This window comes from Nothobranchius furzeri, chromosome 1 (assembly GCF_043380555.1).
Source record: "Nothobranchius furzeri strain GRZ-AD chromosome 1, NfurGRZ-RIMD1, whole genome shotgun sequence".
NCBI lineage: Eukaryota > Metazoa > Chordata > Actinopteri > Cyprinodontiformes > Nothobranchiidae > Nothobranchius > Nothobranchius furzeri.
Genome location: NC_091741.1, coordinates 111,190,365 through 111,208,705, shown reverse-complemented (window position 1 = coordinate 111,208,705; position 18,341 = coordinate 111,190,365). Strand labels below are relative to the sequence as shown.

The 18,341-nt window shown below is 42.7% G+C and overlaps 1 protein-coding gene across 4 annotated transcripts in view; it reads right to left on the bottom strand.

The window, feature by feature from the left end:
• The window catches only part of myot (myotilin), a 41,232-nt gene that overhangs the window by 9,099 nt on the left and 13,792 nt on the right, over nt 1-18,341 (bottom strand). For all 4 annotated transcript variants that reach the window (XM_054738842.2, XM_054738841.2, XM_054738843.2 and 1 more), the window contains 7 exons: nt 17,581-17,622; nt 17,340-17,505; nt 17,149-17,211; nt 16,906-17,047; nt 14,694-14,717; nt 14,458-14,577; nt 14,189-14,384 (listed from right to left, as the gene is read on the bottom strand). In XM_054738842.2, the coding sequence (XP_054594817.2) occupies nt 14,189-14,384; nt 14,458-14,577; nt 14,694-14,717; nt 16,906-17,047; nt 17,149-17,211; nt 17,340-17,505; nt 17,581-17,588 (719 nt within the window). In that variant the 5' untranslated portion in view covers nt 17,589-17,622. The remainder of the gene's footprint in view (nt 1-14,188; nt 14,385-14,457; nt 14,578-14,693; nt 14,718-16,905; nt 17,048-17,148; nt 17,212-17,339; nt 17,506-17,580; nt 17,623-18,341) is intronic.

The following is an 18,341-nucleotide window of genomic DNA, read 5'->3' as shown; positions in this document are numbered from 1 at the left end:
ACAGTAACTGGTGGTTTTACAGAAGTTCTATCAACATTTAAAACAATTGAAAATACTTTATGCAGAGATGAATGGAAATAAAATGATTTCCTCTCGACATTTATGAACAGTTGTTCAATAGGGCCAATGGTAACATTTAGTCCTATACTGTGCCTTTGGTTGCTCTGGAAGATGTAAAATGGCAGGGCACAGGTCCTTTTAAGCATTAGTCAAAGATGCAAGGAACACAATTGGAGCCAACTATGTACTGGAGCTGAGGAAAATAATCAAATAATCGATGCATCGGGATGCGGACATAAACGATTCTGCATCGTAGAAAAGTACGCCATAATCGATTATAGTGGAATGTAGTTTTGTTTTTTTAACGGCGGCACCAGCGCAGCATCCAAATCTGTCAGAGTGAGTGTCCTCCGCATTTACCAAGTGGTTCCGCCTTAGTGTGGTACTGCAGGGCTGAGTGCTAGAGTTGTAACCGGAGACCGTACTGGAACCGAATCAGCACGACTGGTTCTGTTGGATTTGGGCCGTGAATTATGTTAACTGAGCGGGTTGTCATGCGGCGCGCTCCGCTTGCTTGCACAGCAACTGAGAGAGAGAGAGAGAGAGAGAGAGACACTGTCTGCTCACACCAGAGAGAGGATCGATATTGGAGCATCGGTTTGGAGGATCGGAGGACGCTCCTCCAAACCGATGCTCCAAACACGCATTATTATTTTCATAATTTAATTATTGTTTCTCCTGGAAGCGTTCAGTCAGACCAAGTATTGTGATGCTGGGAGATCCGGTCTTGGGGAGGGGGCGGGGTCAATGACGGCGGCTGCAGCGTGATCATCCGTCTCTTTTATTTAGGGACACAGAGAAGTTAAAAGGAGAGAGAAATAGAAGATAGAAGTTCTTGTTCCACTTTATTCTTTTGTTTCATGATGAAGAACTGATGTTAAAGTCAGCGTAAAGAGAAGCTGGGAGGAAGCTTTGGTTCATTGTAAGTTACAGGAGGTCTTGTCTCCTATCTGCTCCTCCAGAGACAGCATGGACATGAGGGTCACATGGTGAGGGTTACACAGGACAGGTTAGTGGAAAGGTTTGTAGTTAGCTGGTTAGTGAAGGAGATCCATCAGCTGGGTAATTTAATCCTAATCCAACCCACAGCCTTCTGCTGGTGTTATCAGAAAGAATAAAACACACATCTTAAATATTATTGGAAGTGTAGAATTTGTGTTATGTTTTATTATTTTCTGCATCAAACAGAACTTCATTCATTCTCCAATATTTCAGAAATGAAACAGCTGGTCTTAACAGTTTCAGGAACACACTGCAATGCTGGGGAATCTAATGCAGGGACAAGAGCCGGCGCTGCAGCAGCAGAGGAAGCGGCAAGTCCTGCTGGTTCGTCTGAAGGTGAGGGAATGAGTGATGAGCAAAGATGATTTGCTTTGTATTGCTTTGAGAATTTTCTGCTCTCTCCCAGTAACAGTTGCTGGGGGTGAACGGGCTTTCAGCAAGTTGAAGCTGGTTAAAAACTACCTGAGATCAACAATGGCCCAGGACAGACTGAACAGCCTTGCCATTCTATCAATAGAAAGCCAACTAGCCAAACAAGTTAACTTTTCTGATATGGTAAGTGACTTTGCAAACAAAAAGGCCCGTCAGTGGGCATTTACTGCGATGTAAATACATATTTACATTTTCTGTACAACTTCTGTTCTTAAGGCTGCCTATATAATAAGAACTAGAAGCCAGTGTCAACTTTATTTTCATATTGCATAAAAACAACAATTCTTTTCATTTCCAATGTGCCTTCTCATTACAGAAGTAATGTAGCCTATTTGAATTCATTCTGAGAGTAAAGTTGTCTCCTGTTTAAGAATAAATATTTTGAAATCAAATTTGCACGTGTCAGGGTTCAAATTGTTACTTCATGAACTAGATGTATCTCAAAGGGATATTCCACCCCTAAGTACAATTGTGTCTGTCATGTTACCCAGAGTTAGATAAGTGATAAAAAAACATTTTGTAATCAGCCCAGTCATTCTCCTAATCTGGCAACAGTCAGTTGGCTTTAGTTTAGCTTAAAAAATGTAAGCGAATGGGAACAACAAGCCTTTTGTAGATCAGTAGAATGACAGGGCTGGTTACAAAATGCTTTTTATCACTTATCTAACTCTGGGTAACATGACAGACACAATTGTACTTAGGGGTGGAATATCCCTTTAAGTATGAGACATAGCTGGCAAAAATCCATATATAACTGATTGTTGTATAAAACTAGGGCTGCATGATATTAGGAAAACCTGCGATATTCGATAACAGTGCTTAATATTGCGATATCGATATTACTCACGATAAATGAACAAATACTAAAGTATGCAGTGTTGATGTCGTCTGGCGTGTGACGGTAAACCCCGGTAAAAAATGTTGACAATAAGAATAACCATCTTGTTTTAAAAAAACTATATTATCTCGGTGGGTTACCGTGGCTGTGGTGTAGGCGCGGTGACCCTTATCAGCCACCGTATCATCTGCTGAAGTTGCCGGCGGTACATGCACGCTTTGGTGTTTACAACCAAAACTTTCTTGAAGCTAAAGCTGAAATAATGGACAAAGGAGGAGGCGGCAGTGCTCAGGAGGACATTTATTATCCCTCAAAGAAGACAAAGTGGGAGGTACGGGCACCTTTTGGATATTTGAAGAATGCCGAGGGACAGTTTATAGAAGACGGCTATCCTGTTTGCAGCACGAGCAGAAAAAGTGTCTGTGAAAGGCAGCAATGCTTCAAATCTCATGACACATCTACGTGACCATCTCCCACAACTCTACAGTCAACGCAAGGCAAGCTAACGTTAGCGTTTTAGCTAAAATGCGTGATCCCAGGATTTGGGTTGAGGGAGAATGCAACGAGTCGCTATATAAAGCAGCCGCAGCGCCGCTACCTGCATATAAACCGTGTCGCGGACACCCCCATGTTGAAATTATGCTATGCATTACGGGGCTCCCAGGGGCAGATAAGAGTTGGTCTCTCTCCGAGAATAATTATAAATTTATGAAATTTTCCCAAATCTGCAAAACTCACTGGAAGGACACAAACCGAGGACAATATTTTCCTGATATAGGGTTTATTACTCAAGTAAGGGTAAAAAGTATCTGATTAGAAGGCTACTTGAGTACTGAGTATCATCTGACCTAATATTTTTAAAATGATGACATCAAACAGACATAAAATAAGAAGTTATGGGCAAATATTGGTATTTTAAAGACTAAAGGGAAAAATGTAAACAAATAAACAACATAATTACAAAATAACACATTTTAGGCAAAATTTAGACACAAACTGAGGACAATATTTCCTGGTATACAGGGTTTATTTAGTTATCTGAAAATGTGACACGTTTAAAAAAAATACCGCGATAATACCGAAAAACGTGATAATTTTGGTCACAATAACCGTGAGGTTCAATTTTCACACAGTGACAACCCTACTGATGACACATCTAGGTAACCTGTTGCACTGGTTTACTTCCATAAATGAATGTTTTGAGAAATAAATGTTTTAAGTTTGCTGAAAATAAAATGAGCTGAAACTAAATTGTTTTTTTTTTCTTAAACACAACTAATCAATTAGTCGGTAAATAATCGAAATGAAATTAGTCGTTAGTGGCAGCCCAATAAAAATATGGCCTCATGACTGGTCTAGAGACCGGGACTGGTCTAGAGGACTACAACACTTGTGTCACACAGTCTACTTTCTATCAGAAACTAATGCAGGAGATAGGTGTAGGAGACTATTTTCACATTCTGCCTGACGGTTAAACCCAGAGTGACCAATCATTTTCAAAATTAAGTAAAAAATGATTTCCCAGTGAACCTCCTCTTTATGTTGCTTAATTTGCTGTTAACAATTTTCTGTAGATTCCAATTTCACAAAATGTAAAACAGCAAAGGTGCACCAACTTTGTATGAACGTGTGTCAGTGTGTGCATTCGTGTTTGTGTGATTAAGTGGGCAAAGCTATATTAGTCTTGGTATTCAGACATCAGCTGGCAGGTGCAAACACTAAAGCTGTGGCCCGGCCACTTTAAAGCGCATGCACGCGCGCACACACGGGACCTGCGAGGCATTTTGGGTGGGACCATACCAGGTTGCTTCAGTTCTCTGTAAGTAACAGAAATAACTTGTGTAACATAAACAAATAGGTACAACCTAACTTACCCATTAATGTCATTAGTTCTGCTCAAACGACACGAAAGTGAACAAACTAAAACACTTTCTACAGCAGAAGTTTTTATTTGAACATTGCTCTTTCAGAGTAAATATTCCCACAACAGACTGATCAAGACGATGGCCAGGGTCTGACCTTAGAAGCAGATCATGCCCAACAGTGTCTGAACAACTGGGGCTTTATGAAGGACGCCATGTCTGGCTCTTCCTATTACACATGAGATCCTAGCTGTGGACACAGATTTAGAGGGGACGTCTCAGCATGGTGCATCATCCCAGGTCAGAGGCATACTCAGAGGACACAGTCAAACTCCCAAAATAAAAATACGAGCTTTCAACTCATCTGGGTGGTCATGTAGTGAGTTTTTCTGCTAAAGCATTCCAGGTTTAAGTTAAGTTGAGGTTCCAGTTGGAGAAAATATCCAGTATTTGTAACAGAAAAGCCACTTTCCAACCTGAAAAGCAGCTTAAACTCATTTAAAACAACGAGAAATCACTCACCCACAAAGACAAAGATGGAGCATAAATGAGACTCGTTAACAAAAATAATACAGCAGCTTCCAAAGAGCAGGCTCAAAAGATGGAAGGAAATGAGTCGGATTTCAGTTTGATTCCGAAAAAATAAATGTCGTCAAAGCACGCCGAAAATCCAGGAGAAAACCAGCGACAACTTCTTTTTGGTCGTTTTTTTTTTCTGTAACCAATCACTGTTAGCCCGAAACGGTCCTACACTAGCAAAGCACAAGGAAACAACACGAGCCCCGCGGAGGACAACAAACAAAACCCACATTCAAGCCTTCTGAACACGGTTTGACCTTCACTGAATGATAAAGTTTTATTTTCAGCGGTTCCGATTGAAGCAGCAGATAAGCCGCACGGCCCGCACCGTGTGTAAAGTTTGCTGTAGTGACGCCGGTAGTTTATCAGCTCGCGCTGATGTGTTCTTACCCCGTTAAAGCGCCTCCGGGGCACCGTCCGTCCTCGGAACCAGCAACGGCGGAATAAAGCGCCGCTTCGACAGCGGTAACAGAACCGGGACGCTGGACCGGACCGGAGTGCGTAGCAACAGGTGACACCGCGCCGCGCGCTCCCGTGGTCTGTCGTGACTCGTGAGCGCGCAGGTCCTGCAGGCTGGCTGTCCTCGCGCGCTTCACCGTTACCAAACGACATACCTGGCTCCGGCTGAGTGAGCATTCTGCGATTTAACTTATTAATTTAATTTAAAAAATGTTTTATTTTCTTTCGTGAAAATGAAATTTGGTTTTCTAACTGCTTTAACAATTTAGAAAAACAAAACTGCACCGATGTTTCAAACAAAAACAGCAGCGCCCTCTTCTGGACACACGCGTGTTCTACACGTTTTTACCAACTTCGTAGCCTGGCAAGCCAGACTAAATAAATGTATTATTTAGTCTGGCCATGCTCCATTGACGGTTCTTGGTTGTGGGGCGGGTTCTACCGTTGTCTTTCAAATGATCTCCGCATTCCACTGGACAATGAATGTGACATACTCTTGTTTCACTCTGTTGCATCATCCCACCCACCAGGCATGTAGAGTGCCCTGATTGGCTCACAAAGCGGATAAAGCTCTGTGATTTGTTCACTAAGCAGATAGAGCACTATGATTGGCCCACCATTATGGACCAATCACAGTTCTTTATGTGTTTGAAACCCCTCTAGAGAGCTGTGATTGGCTAGCCAGAGTCCTGGTAGGAGCTGAGGAAGTTCCAATGGAGCATGCCTAGACCAAACTTTGCAAAGCAAGAATTTGGTCTAGTTCATTAGGCTACCAACTTCGAATAATGTCAATTCAATTTTTATCAAACAGCAGAGGTGTGACCAAGTCACTGCTTTGTAAGTCACAAGTATTTCCAGTCAAGTCCAAGTCAAAGACAACCAAGTCCAAGTCGAGTCCAAAGTAATTGATGTGGAAGTCCAACTCAAGTCCAATTCCTTAACTTTGAATTTTCAAGTCATAATCAACTCATCTGTCCAACTTCAATTTAATGACAATAATAATAAATAAATTCCAGAAATAAACTTCTCAAAGCTTCATTTCTTTGCTCAAACAAGCAGAAAGTGCTAACTGATTATAAACAAAGTGCTGCTGCATTTAGCAGTAAATCAAACCCAGAACAAAGAATGATTTATGGATTTTGTCCATGTCGGGCCACTTTTGTGCTAAAATATCAAATACCGGTATGCTCAAGTCAACAGATGCAAGTCAATTCAAGTCGCAAGTCATTGGCATTCAAGTCCGAGTCAAGTCATAAGTCTTTAAATATTTTATCAAGTCAAGTCAGAAGTCGTGAAAATAATGACTTGAGTCCAAGTCATGTGACTCGTGTCCACACCTCTGTCAAATAGTCAACATTTTAAAACAACTCATCAAAATATTGCCTATGAAAGATCAACAAATCTATAAGATGTGAAAATATAAAAAAATATAAAGCCTATTTCGATGATGAATTTTATGTTGACACTAGTGTTGCAAGTTAGTCTGTACCACATTAGCTCAGTATTTATAAAACTGACTTAGTTATAGCCATTTTTTCACTAAATTCAGTTATCTTGGCAGCTTACGTGAACTGGGTTGTAACCAACGATTGACAGGTTGTGCATATACCTTCAATAACTACTTCAAGAGTTTCATTAAAATCCATACAGTGGTCTGCTAAAAGACAAATACATTAATGCCAAAGATCTTCTACGTATTTTAGGTGTTCTGAGACTATGCTGTGAATATCAGCTACTGTTACACCACATTTTAGCTCAATATCTGCAAAGTCAACTGTGTTCGCTGTCTTTTACCTAATGCTGATGAGGTGTGGTGTTGGGTGGCTACATTCAAGTGTATTGAGTCCAAAGGTGAATCATCTGTATTTGTACATCCCTAGACAAGTCTGTCTTTTGGTGGTCAAAAAATAATAATTGGTAGTAAATGTCTGCTTGTAATAAGTGGCTGCAAACACCAAACAGATAAGAATGTTTAAAAACAGAGCACCCATGGTTTGTCGACTGGAAATGAAGAGGATTTTATTTTAAAGAGCATATTGCAGGTAAAAAAAATAATTTCTAATTCATATAAAATGCTGTACAAAAATACTATTTGAAATGCTTATTGTGGATATTTAGTTTTAAAATACATAACAGCAGAGTTTTCTAGTAAAAAGTGGCCTTTCTCAGCAAAGCTTCTAAAAAGGCTCTTTTTTCTAAATGTGAACCTCTAACGTAACCAAAGGGAGTTAGAAGCTCGGTGCTGCCTCAGCTCAGTGTGGAGAGTGGCTAGTTTTAGGGTAGAGAGGTCATCATGGTATCCAGTCAGTGTGTGTGTTTACTAGTGTTGGATTGTGTTCATGTTGATAAACTATAGTGTGTGAAGGCTGCACCAACTCCAGCCTGTCTGGACCTCGAGTCCACGGGTTTCCAGATAAGAGAAACAGCGCCTCTATCTCCGTGCCTGACGGCGTTTTGTGCAGCTGAAAACACGGACTCCTGTAGCCCACATCGGTCGGTATCGGGTCAGGGAGGTCCATGCTGGGCTCCGGAGACCCATGACGGGGTTTACAAAATTAAATGTGGCTTTCTGGAGCTCGGATCACTGTCAGAACCAGGTCAGAACCGACCATCAGAAGAGACGCACTGCTTAGTGGGCCATTAGAGCTGGTTTCTGGGTCAGAACCAGATCAGAACCGCCGCGGACCTCCAGGGAAGGATTGTGTGTAGCTTTTAAAAATACCAGCTGGACTGGCTCACTGGTGTCTTGGTCGGATCCAGCTCACAGAAGCCCGCATGAGCTCCAGAACCGGATGACGGGCGTCTCTCTCCCTCACTCTAAGCGCTAAACTATGTTATGTGAACAGATATTAATGAGTATGAGACCGCTGACAGACGCTCATTAGTATTAATATTATATTAACTGACCGATACTATTTTAACTGTCTGGCGCATGATAGTAATCTGTTAGCAAACAAGTTTAAGCTAGCATCGTTAACTCACCCGCTGTTCCCCCGCTGCTTCTCCTCGATCTCTGCTTTGGCCGATTGTTTGTCCCTCTGGTTTGTCTCTGCTCTCTGCGGCGAGCAGCAAACTCATAACTTTATGGTTTTGGTCCATCACAAGCAGAATTATAAACATTTGAAGTTTCCTCTGTGTCAGAGCCGCATTAGAATCCATATGTTTCTCTGGATTAAGCTAACAGGACTCCCTCAGCTGACGCCACTTGGTTTGGCCAAAAAAAAAAAAAATCTCACTAAAAGGACTCTAAAAGCCTAAATAATTTATGTATGTGTAAAACAATGTTTAAAACAAATTTTTATTATGTTTCTCTAAACATTGGGAGTCTCTAACTTGCAATTTGCTCTTTAAAAACTGCGGTTATAATTAGGCCTGTGAAGTAAACTGTATAACTGTGTATAAATGGTATTCAGCTGAACAATGTTCAGAACCTTTGCAATGGGAAAGCATTTCAGCGGCAACCAGTTTCACTGCTACACATTAACACCCAGCCCCATCCTAGTGCACTTGGTGGAAGTACACGGAAGGCTTCCAGTGCATAGTCAGCAAGTGTGCAAAAAATACCGAATTGGGACAGTTAGCATTGCATCATCAACTGCTAGGGCTGGGGGTAAACGATTATTTTTAAAACGATTATTCTGACGATTATTTTATCGAATAGTTGACTATTCTAATGACTATTTAGACAATTAATCTAATGATTATTTTTCTATTGCACAGTTAATAAAAACCAAAAAATCTCTAATAAATTCCTCAAAAAAATTGATAAATTGTTACTGTAAGAGAATAAACACTACAGGCCTTCCATTTTGTAAAACACTGCTTTTATTGTGTTGCGATTGGTTATGTTCTGGTGACGTGTAGAACTTGGGAGTGCAGGCTGCTGCCTGAGAGGTGGTTGAAGATGGAGTGTCTCCATGCTGCTTGTTTTGGTCAATAATGTGAGTGAGGCGAGTGGTGTTACGACCCTTCCTGGGGAGTTTGGCTCGTGTGCAAAAAGGAAGGGACAATAACGGGATTTAAAAGTTAAAATGATGATCAGGTTTATTTACAACTACAAAACAACATAAACCTTTCCATCCACAGGTTGGGAATAATAAAACTAATTCTGCCTGTGGGGAATTAAAACAAAAGTACAAATAAGTAGGGATGTCCCACTGGGCAAAGATTACAGGGTTCTGGACCAAAATAATCTCCAAAGGTCCAACTCTAAACTGGGTGGTTAAACCAAACTGAAGGTGATATCTTAAACGAAACCAAAAACCCACAACACTCTAAATGTAATAAAAGGGAGATCTACGCCACAAAAAAAAGATGAACTCTAAACCAAAATGTAACAGCTTATCCAAACGCAAGAAGCTGTTAGCAAAAATGCTAACAGTAGCTTTACCAACATTAAGTTCAAGTTACCAAGTTTAAATAAACCAAAAACACCCAGCAGCAAACAGACCAGCACAGAGGAGAGACTGCTACCACCAAAACAGCTCTCCTAATGTCTGAAAGAAGCTCCTTTATGAAGGGAGAAACGCTCCCGGTGATGTTCTACATCTGCGATAGAGACGGAGCAGCGCATCTGACCCCGGAAGTTGTTGTCCGTTGCCGGGAGACGAAGGCGGGCAAAACAGGAAAGGAATCTAGTAGCGGACAGACATTATTCCGGGTCTTCGGTATTTGGCGGAGATGTTAGTGAAGGTGGAGCAGAGGGCGAACTAGAGGAGAAACATGCAGATTCCTCTTCTATTTACAAACTCCTGTGGATGCAACAAGTGGGCGCGGTGCGTCAACTACCGGATCTGACGTCGACAAATTTTTTGAATCGAGCCGTCGACGTCATCGAGGCGTCGCTACAGCCCTATCAACTGCAACTTCATAAATGGGGATGACAGTCGCTGTTTGTGCTGATTTGGTGCTTGAAATTATATTACAACAAGTGATTAACTGACTGACATGGCATGTTCAAAAATGCACTTCATGTCTTTATCATTTAACAATTTTTTTTAACAGACATGTAATGCTAGCCTAGAAATCTAGACAGATAGCAAAGGCAAAAAAGTTGCGCTGGACGTCTTTTAGAGCCCTGCACGGGCCTAAAATCTGAGCCCATGTCCGGCCCGGCCCGAAGGGGTGGAGCCCCAGCCCGACCCGGTCCGAAAAGGTTTTCAGGATTCTCTGGCCCGACCCGAGCCCGACTTTTTTTTAACCAACTAAACGAAAACAAAGTGCGTCAATCCTGACCAATGTGTTAAAGGACGTGCAGGATCCGATCAATTTGTTTTTCCCTCGTTTACCGTCACGGAGATGACAGTGCAGGCTCTGGTGGTAATCAAGTTAAATTTTATCTCTTTCCAACAATTTTCACAAGAAAACAGAACAGTTAAAAGCAGGGCTTGTGTTGACCGGATAGTTCCCGTATTTGACCGTTTATTTTGACGGAGAAAGAATAGAAAGAATTACCCCGACGTATGCAGACGAACTGACATTTTATTCTACACACATCGCAGATGTTGCTAAATCACCCAAGATTCCCATCTGAACATCTGAGCTGGACACTGCTCAACGCAGCTCGCTGTCAGCGCATATGTGCACAGCGAGCTGAAGTTGTGGAGATTGGCTTGGTGCGCGTCGCAGAACCAGAGCGCATGCGGGAAGATTCCTCCCACTGAAGCGAGTGTTTTCCAAACCCGGTCTCTCAGAGAGACTTGTCACTTAGAAAATGTTCCCTGATTATGAAACTTTGGCTGAATAGTGCTTGTTCCTGTCTCCAATGTGGCGACACATCCTGGAGCCGTCTGAGGAGAAGCCCAGAATCTCACATCCTCGTCAGCTCAGAAAGCGCATATGATTACGCACAAGCGTGACCCGTCAACCCGGTCTCACAGTAAGACTGGGTTGGGCCTGTTCAGGTTTACGCAGACAATCTTTACAAAGAATTGACTTACAGATATAAAATTAATTCAGTAAAATATAAAGCATTTTATTTAAATATCCATTCATTATTTTACAAGCACAGAGAGCCGCATCAGATTCAGATCAGCGGGAAGATTCCTCCGACTGAATTCAGTCGGAGGAATCTTCCCGCATGCGCTCTGGTTCTGCAACGCGCTCCAAGCCCCTCTCCACATCTTCAGCTCGCTGTGGACCTTATGTAGTACACGCTAACAGCGAGCTGCACTGAGCAGTGTCCAGCACAGATGTTCAGATGGGAATCTTTTCTTGAGCGATTTAGCTACATCTGTGATGTGTGTAGAATAAAATGTCAGTTCGTCTGCATGCGTCGGGGTAATTCTTTCTATTCTTTCTCTGTCAAAATAAACGGTCAAATACGGGAACTATCCGGTCAACACAAGCCCTGCTTTTAACTGTTCTGTTTACTTGTGAAAACAGATATAATTTAACTTGATTAACACCAGAGCCAGGCGCACTGCGCCGTTATCTCCGTCACTGTAAATGAGGGAAAAACAAAATGATCGGATCCTTTTCTGACCTTCCCCACCTACAAAGTTTAATTACAACAATCAAACGTGACAGAGCCTGGATTTGTATTCTAAACAGTCTAAACATGTTTTAAAAAGAAACGTATGACAAAAGTGGCACCTGCTCAGTAAAACCACCAACAGGGTGAAAAAAATATAAATATTGTCGTCAGAGACGGGCTACAACTTCTGGATCCACTTTATATAAATCGTTTTATTGATTATCGTCTTATGAAAGATAGCTTTGACGTACACGAGCGACCGGTACCGGCTGCTGTCACCTGTTGTGAGCAGCTCTCTGCTGTCTGAGGGTAGGCCCCGCCCACAACGCCGCAGCTGCTGTGGCTCCCAGCGCATATGTGCACATTTACTGTATGAAATGGGTAATAATGGCTCTTTGATGGGAACAAGTTGCCGACCCCTGGTTTAATTGTTTACATTTTTTAAAATGAATTTGATTAAAAATAAAGGCGCCTGACCCGGCCCGTGTCCGAGGTAATTACACAGTCGTTGGCCCGAGGGCCATCGGGCCGGGCCGACCCGAGGGCCTAGGGCTTCAGTGCAGGGCTCTAGTCTGTCTAACCCAAGCCCCCATAATTCGGGTCTCAAAATGAAGCCAACACGGAAGTGAAAAAAATTGCAGTTCCACCCTCATCCGCTGGGGGCTGGTGTCAGAAGCGAGCAAATCCTCATTGACTCCCATGACTCCAATTTCACAGCAGAAATAAACATGTTTACAGCCTGGTACCAAAACATGTTTTAGGTTTAATAGATCTAGTTTAAACTCATGACATCTCTGAGGGGGGTGCATTTTTGTCACTCTTCTGTTTAAGTGTATTAAAAGCCTAAAATTCTGTATAATTAATGAGCATCAGACCCACGTGACCGCAGAGCTAGCTCCAGGGAAAGGCCTCAGCCTGAGCCTCGGTCTCGCCTTAAAGCTGTTCCGCCATTCTCAGTCCCTCACCTTAGACCATTAGTTGTGCCATTTGTGCGTTCTTTTTTGGATATTATTTGTGCCGTTTGTTGGACAAAATGACTTGCTGTGATATTAATTGCACTAATAGTGCGTCCATTTTTCAGTAAGTAAAATTATATTTATGTATTTTAGGTCATTGCCGCTCTTGCACTAGCTGAGCTTAGATTTTTGCATGTACTGTTTAACCATGAAATTTAAATGTAATAGGGTAAAACCCAGTGCATTTAACATAACGCTGCATTTTTGAAAATGGGTTGAATTATGACATGTTGGTCGAGCTGTATTCCGACTATCGGTATGGTCTACCTCCCTTCAGCTGCAGCTCAATGCATCTCTGATCGCAGCACCTGTCTGCTGCGCCGCTGCCGGCTTGTGGAGCTCTCAGAAGACCTCTGTTTTCCACCCGGTTTTACCCAGCGGTCAGCCCGGCATATCTCTGACTGAGAAGCTCCGGTGTTGTGCACAGTTAACTCCGGTTGTAGTTAGGTAGCTACCTCCGTTAGCTTAGCTCCCACCTCCGCGTTAGCTTTGGGTTAGCTTGTAGCTACATTGCTTCAGTTTGACGGGTGTCGTCATTTGATCCCAGCCTTACAGCCCCACCCTCAGCTCCACCTCTTTTCCCTTTTTTTGGACTTATCTGGGTTTGACGGAACCTGTGACACGATCAAAATGGCGGTGGTGGCCACCTCCCATTTTGGCACCAAACCTTATAACTGGAGCCTATGGACATGAATTGTCCAGTATATATGTCGACGGTGTAACCTTGCTCTCTTGGAGCCTCAACACGTCTACCTTTGGCCGGATCAGTTTTGTGTCTTGCCAATCGCAGCTTTCTATCACTCTGTCGACAAAGATTGCAGCAACTCATTTGAAACGGCTTTGGCATCAACTTTGAACTATTTATACTTGGGCTTTTCTTTGAGTCAAGAGCAGATAGAGGTACTTAAATACTTCATTTAGAAAAAAAGATGTATTTGCGTCTTATATGACAGTGTATTGGTGGACTTCCCCGTTGACTGACATCCATAGCAGTAAGTAAGTCACATTGTTTGTTCTCCAATAGCATGCGGACACAGTTTGAAAGACAACTGTAAATTCTGCCCCAAAACTGAGCTCTGTCTATGGGTCATGGCAAGACTATATTTTCTCATATACTGGATGATTTGCCAGGCTAGCCTAGCACAGTAAGGTTCTTATTCTAAACGTTTTCATTACTCTGATGTCTTGCTAACAGATGTAGCCTAGGAAACAGCACCTCTGTAGCTGACACATTTTGATTCAGACTGGTGCAGTGTTTGCTTGTTCCCATGGCAACACCTGGAGTGTCAAATGGAAAACAAATAACGCCATACCCATATGACTTATAGAAAAACCGCAATATGAAATTTTTTCTATACCGCCCAGCCGTAATAATAATATATTCATTTTCTGGTTTACAAAAAAAATTTTTATGCATCTGAGCGATTTCATGTTTGTAAATGCCAGCTGGACCTGACTCACTCACTCTGCTACTGGGATGTTGTCTTCTAATGGGCTCTCAGGCCACTCTGGAGGAGGAAGGTTCACACAGTCAGGCAGCACAGGAGGAATGTCCTCACTCCTGGGGGAAGAAGTTCCTTCATGGAGTTTTGCCTCTTCTTGTCTGTGACAACCCGCTTCCTGCTGGTGGATGGCCTCGACGTTCAGCTGCTCCTCCAGGTCTACATGGAGGCAGGATTGAAAGCATGAACATGGATGATGTAGGCGAAGACGGGCAGTAAATGTATATCATACCGTTGTAAACCTCCAGCATGGCAGAGCAGGAGACTGTGCCGAAAGAGTTGATGACGACACATTTGAACAGGCCTGAATCCTCAGGGAAAGCCTCGGTGATCACCAGCGTACACAGCTCCTCTGTCCAGATGAACACAGCTGCATCAAGGTCACAGAAATCCTTCCTCCGAATGGCTTAGAGAAAACATTTCCTCCTTCTACCGCTGTACTTGACTCAGTCAGTGTTTATTACTCACCAGGCACCGAGGCAGAGCTGGCCTCTGTAAAACAAACATACATTTGTCTAAGTGAATTTAAGATCACGTTCCATACCCTAGCAAGGATGAAGAGCTGTTTCACCGTTCCACGGCTAGGATGAAAACCACATTGCTCTCTCCAGTACCATTCCTGGGAGGCTGAGGAGTGAGATTTATCTGGTTCCCTTTGTTAATAAAGGGACCACCACCCCTGAGGTTCTTGATTTTAAGGTTCTTTTAGTGGTTTTTAGAGACCGACAATCCCACAACATCCATGGTGTCAACCCAGTGATTACACACATCCTTAGGAATGCAGATGGGACTGAGCATATGGATGGTCTCCAAAAATGGCGTGTAAAATTAGTGCAAAGACATCAGTGACGTCATGAATGCATCTCCGAGCATGTGGGTGGGGCAAAAGATGTGCAGAAAAGTCTGTGGTGTCTACCTTAAATTAAACAAAGGGTTAGGGCAATGTTGCTTTTGGACACCCTGACTCTGATATTCCATACTGCTCGGCTGTGTCTTTCCTGGCGCAGCTCAAGCCTGGCAGCGGTGAAAAAAATGACGGCTTCAGTCAGAGGCGTTTCCTCACCAGTAACCAAAATGATAATGAATCGAGCATGCGGGAAGCCCCTGCTGGCTTATTCTATTCGTCTGCCAATCTGAAACTCCCCCTAATGGCAGGCGTGAATTTGAGTTTTCCAGACAGTTGGCAGTGGGTGTATTGGTCCATTTCAGCCCGAAGCAGCTCGCCTTGGGAAGAGGGCTGAACAAACGACCGGAAAAAATCCAGGCTTTGCAGATGTGAACACTCCCTACCGTATCTAGGCGGAGTAGTACTGGTGCTAGTGTGGAAGCCCTATATTTGTAATAGACACCATGAGAGAGAAGAAAAGCATTATGGAAGAGATTAAATGTAGTAAAAAGGAAATCACACAAAATAAGTTTGAAACTTCAAATGAACTTTAAGCTGTTGGTTCTTTTTTTAAACATCACAATTTTAACCGTCCTCCTTAAGGTTGACAGTGAACCAGGCCAGGCCTGGCCAGTGGCAGCTTCATGCGTTTGTTATTCCTTTGCGATGTGGACTCAGAGGGGTGCTGCTCTGACTACAGCTGGAGGAAGGAATGAGTCATCCGTGAGTGGTCGTTGAGAAGTCTCCCAAAACACCAGAACATTTGTTGCTGTTAGCTTTTTTGAAAAAGAATAGCTAGAGTGAACTAAAAACTCCCTAAAAATAGCAACACTATCCACATTCAGGGGCACCATCCTTGTAAAGACCTGGTCCACTTAGACCAGGTCCTTTGTCCACCGCTAAGACCAGAAGTGAGCGGCCTAGCCTTCATTTTTATTCCCACCTTTTCCTCAGCGAATGTCCTATCATCTATTAACCACAGCGGCTCGAAACGAAAGTTCAAACCAAACTTAGACGCAACACATGAAGTAAAACAGGAACCATAAGAACTTGTTTTTACTTGTTATTTTTGACCACAAACAAAGCAAACGTACAAAGAGGGTTGAAGATTTCTGGTGACAGACATAGAGCAGATCAGAGATTGTCTTGCAGAAGAAGTCTGGAGATTTAAACACTTATATACACACGTGGCTGAATGATTACAAAGATACGCCACAAGCAATTTATTCGTGGATGGAAATGACGGGAGACATGGGTTTAGGGGTGGCGACTGCATGATGAGGTGCAGGAGAATGTGGGACAAATGTGCCCGTGTTAAAAAGTCTCTGTAATACATGAACAGAATATAAACACACAATAGTAAATACACTGTTGTGGACCGGAAACGTGACTGTAATGGTGGAAACAGCAACGCCCTCTGTTGTCCTAACGAGGAATTGATTTGCAACACTCCCCAGGCCACGAAGTCTGAAAGGAAAGTGTCTCCATCAATGCGTGTGCACTACTCTGCAACTGAGCTGATGGAGACGTATAAACTTCATGATGAGTCCTTGAATTTTGAGGACGATAGGAACACATTTGCTGAGTAGCCTGAGGTGTTTGGACAGCCTCGTTGCTTTGCTGTGACATATTCAACCTAACCCCTACAACCTGGCAGTGGAAGGGTGCAGCTCCTGGGTTTGGACACATCATAAGACTAGCTGTTAGTTCAGCAGTCAGAATTAATCTCCATTTTTCCAAACTGAGGTTTTTCAGTTTATAATAGACCTCCCTCTACCAGCCAAACACACTCACTCTTGCGCAGTATCCTGAAATCATCTGAATCCAGTATTTGTTCATCCTCCCGATACCACATGACCTGCAGCGGAGGAGTCCCCCTCAGTCTGCACTCCAGGACCACCAGCTGACCCTTCACTGCTGACACATCATGGAGGCACTGGGACAGGATGAGGAAGATGAAGGTTAGGAACCATAACTGATGTCCGAACAGATTCATACAGAAACAGTTGAGATTTACAGAAGGAGACGTCTTTCTACCTTGACAAAGGTGGGGGTCACGCCGTTTCCTAAATACTGCTGATTGTAGAGAGGACTCTGAGTCTGAACACAGCAAACATCATTAAATTCATCTACTGTCTGGAATTGCCTGAGAGCCACGTGGAACTGTTTACACGGTCAATGAGGCATCGAGTGAGTGAGAGCACACTACTGATGATGGAAGTATTTACCCTCTGTGGGCTGATGCAGAGCGGCTGCACCAGGCTAGAGTGTTTCTGAGTCAGTGATGATGAGGAGGAGGAGGAGCACACAGAGCGTTCCCAAGAGGAGGATGCAGAAGAGGATGAGGAGATGGTCAGAGACATGGTGCTGGTCTTCTTCTGCATCCTCTGGACCCTGTGTGTTGGGACAGAATGACATAAAAATATCTACTAACTGGTTTTCTTTCATGAGTTTGGGTGTTTAACTTACTCAGCCATGTTTCAGGCGTTCTCACGGGCAGCTACAGAGGCCCTGCACACACACAGTCAGTCAGATTTAGAAGCATGATTTGATACTATATGACAGAACAAAGTGATATTAAGATAGATGCATTTTTCACAGGCAAAATTACTGTAATCACAGTTTGCAATGTAAAAAACCCAGAATGTTAATTGAATATGAGGAAAACACCAAATAAATTCATAAAATATGTTTTTTTCGTGGTCTTTGTTGTTTGCATTTATTTTCACTGCAGCACAGTTATGTCACCTCATGGAGTTTTTTATTATGAAGAACTGGAAAATGATGGAATCTGGCATCAGAGACTTGCAAAACACTCAGCAGGTAGAAAAAAGCCCGACAATCAGGAATCAGCTCAGTGTGACGTTAGGACATTGGATTACACAAACAAAGTGATTTTATTTTATTTTTTTACTATAACACGGATTATTATGACCATAAACCAGCAAAGGTAAGACTGAATTTATGCTTTTGATTTCATGAGTTTAGCAGGTGGAGTAATGGTGCTTGTATTGTTGTAAAGAGGAGAGTCTAGGCTTTAATTTATACGGCTGCTTCTGTGGAAAGGATCATATACTGTGTTTTTCTCGATATGTACATTTAGCTTTTTATTTCAGCATTTTGATTTAGCGTCATTGGGTATTGGGGTAAAAAACGTGGATTTTATCGTAAAAATGGTGATTTGGTGTCTCCAATCAATCAATCAATCAATCAATCAATCAATCATTATT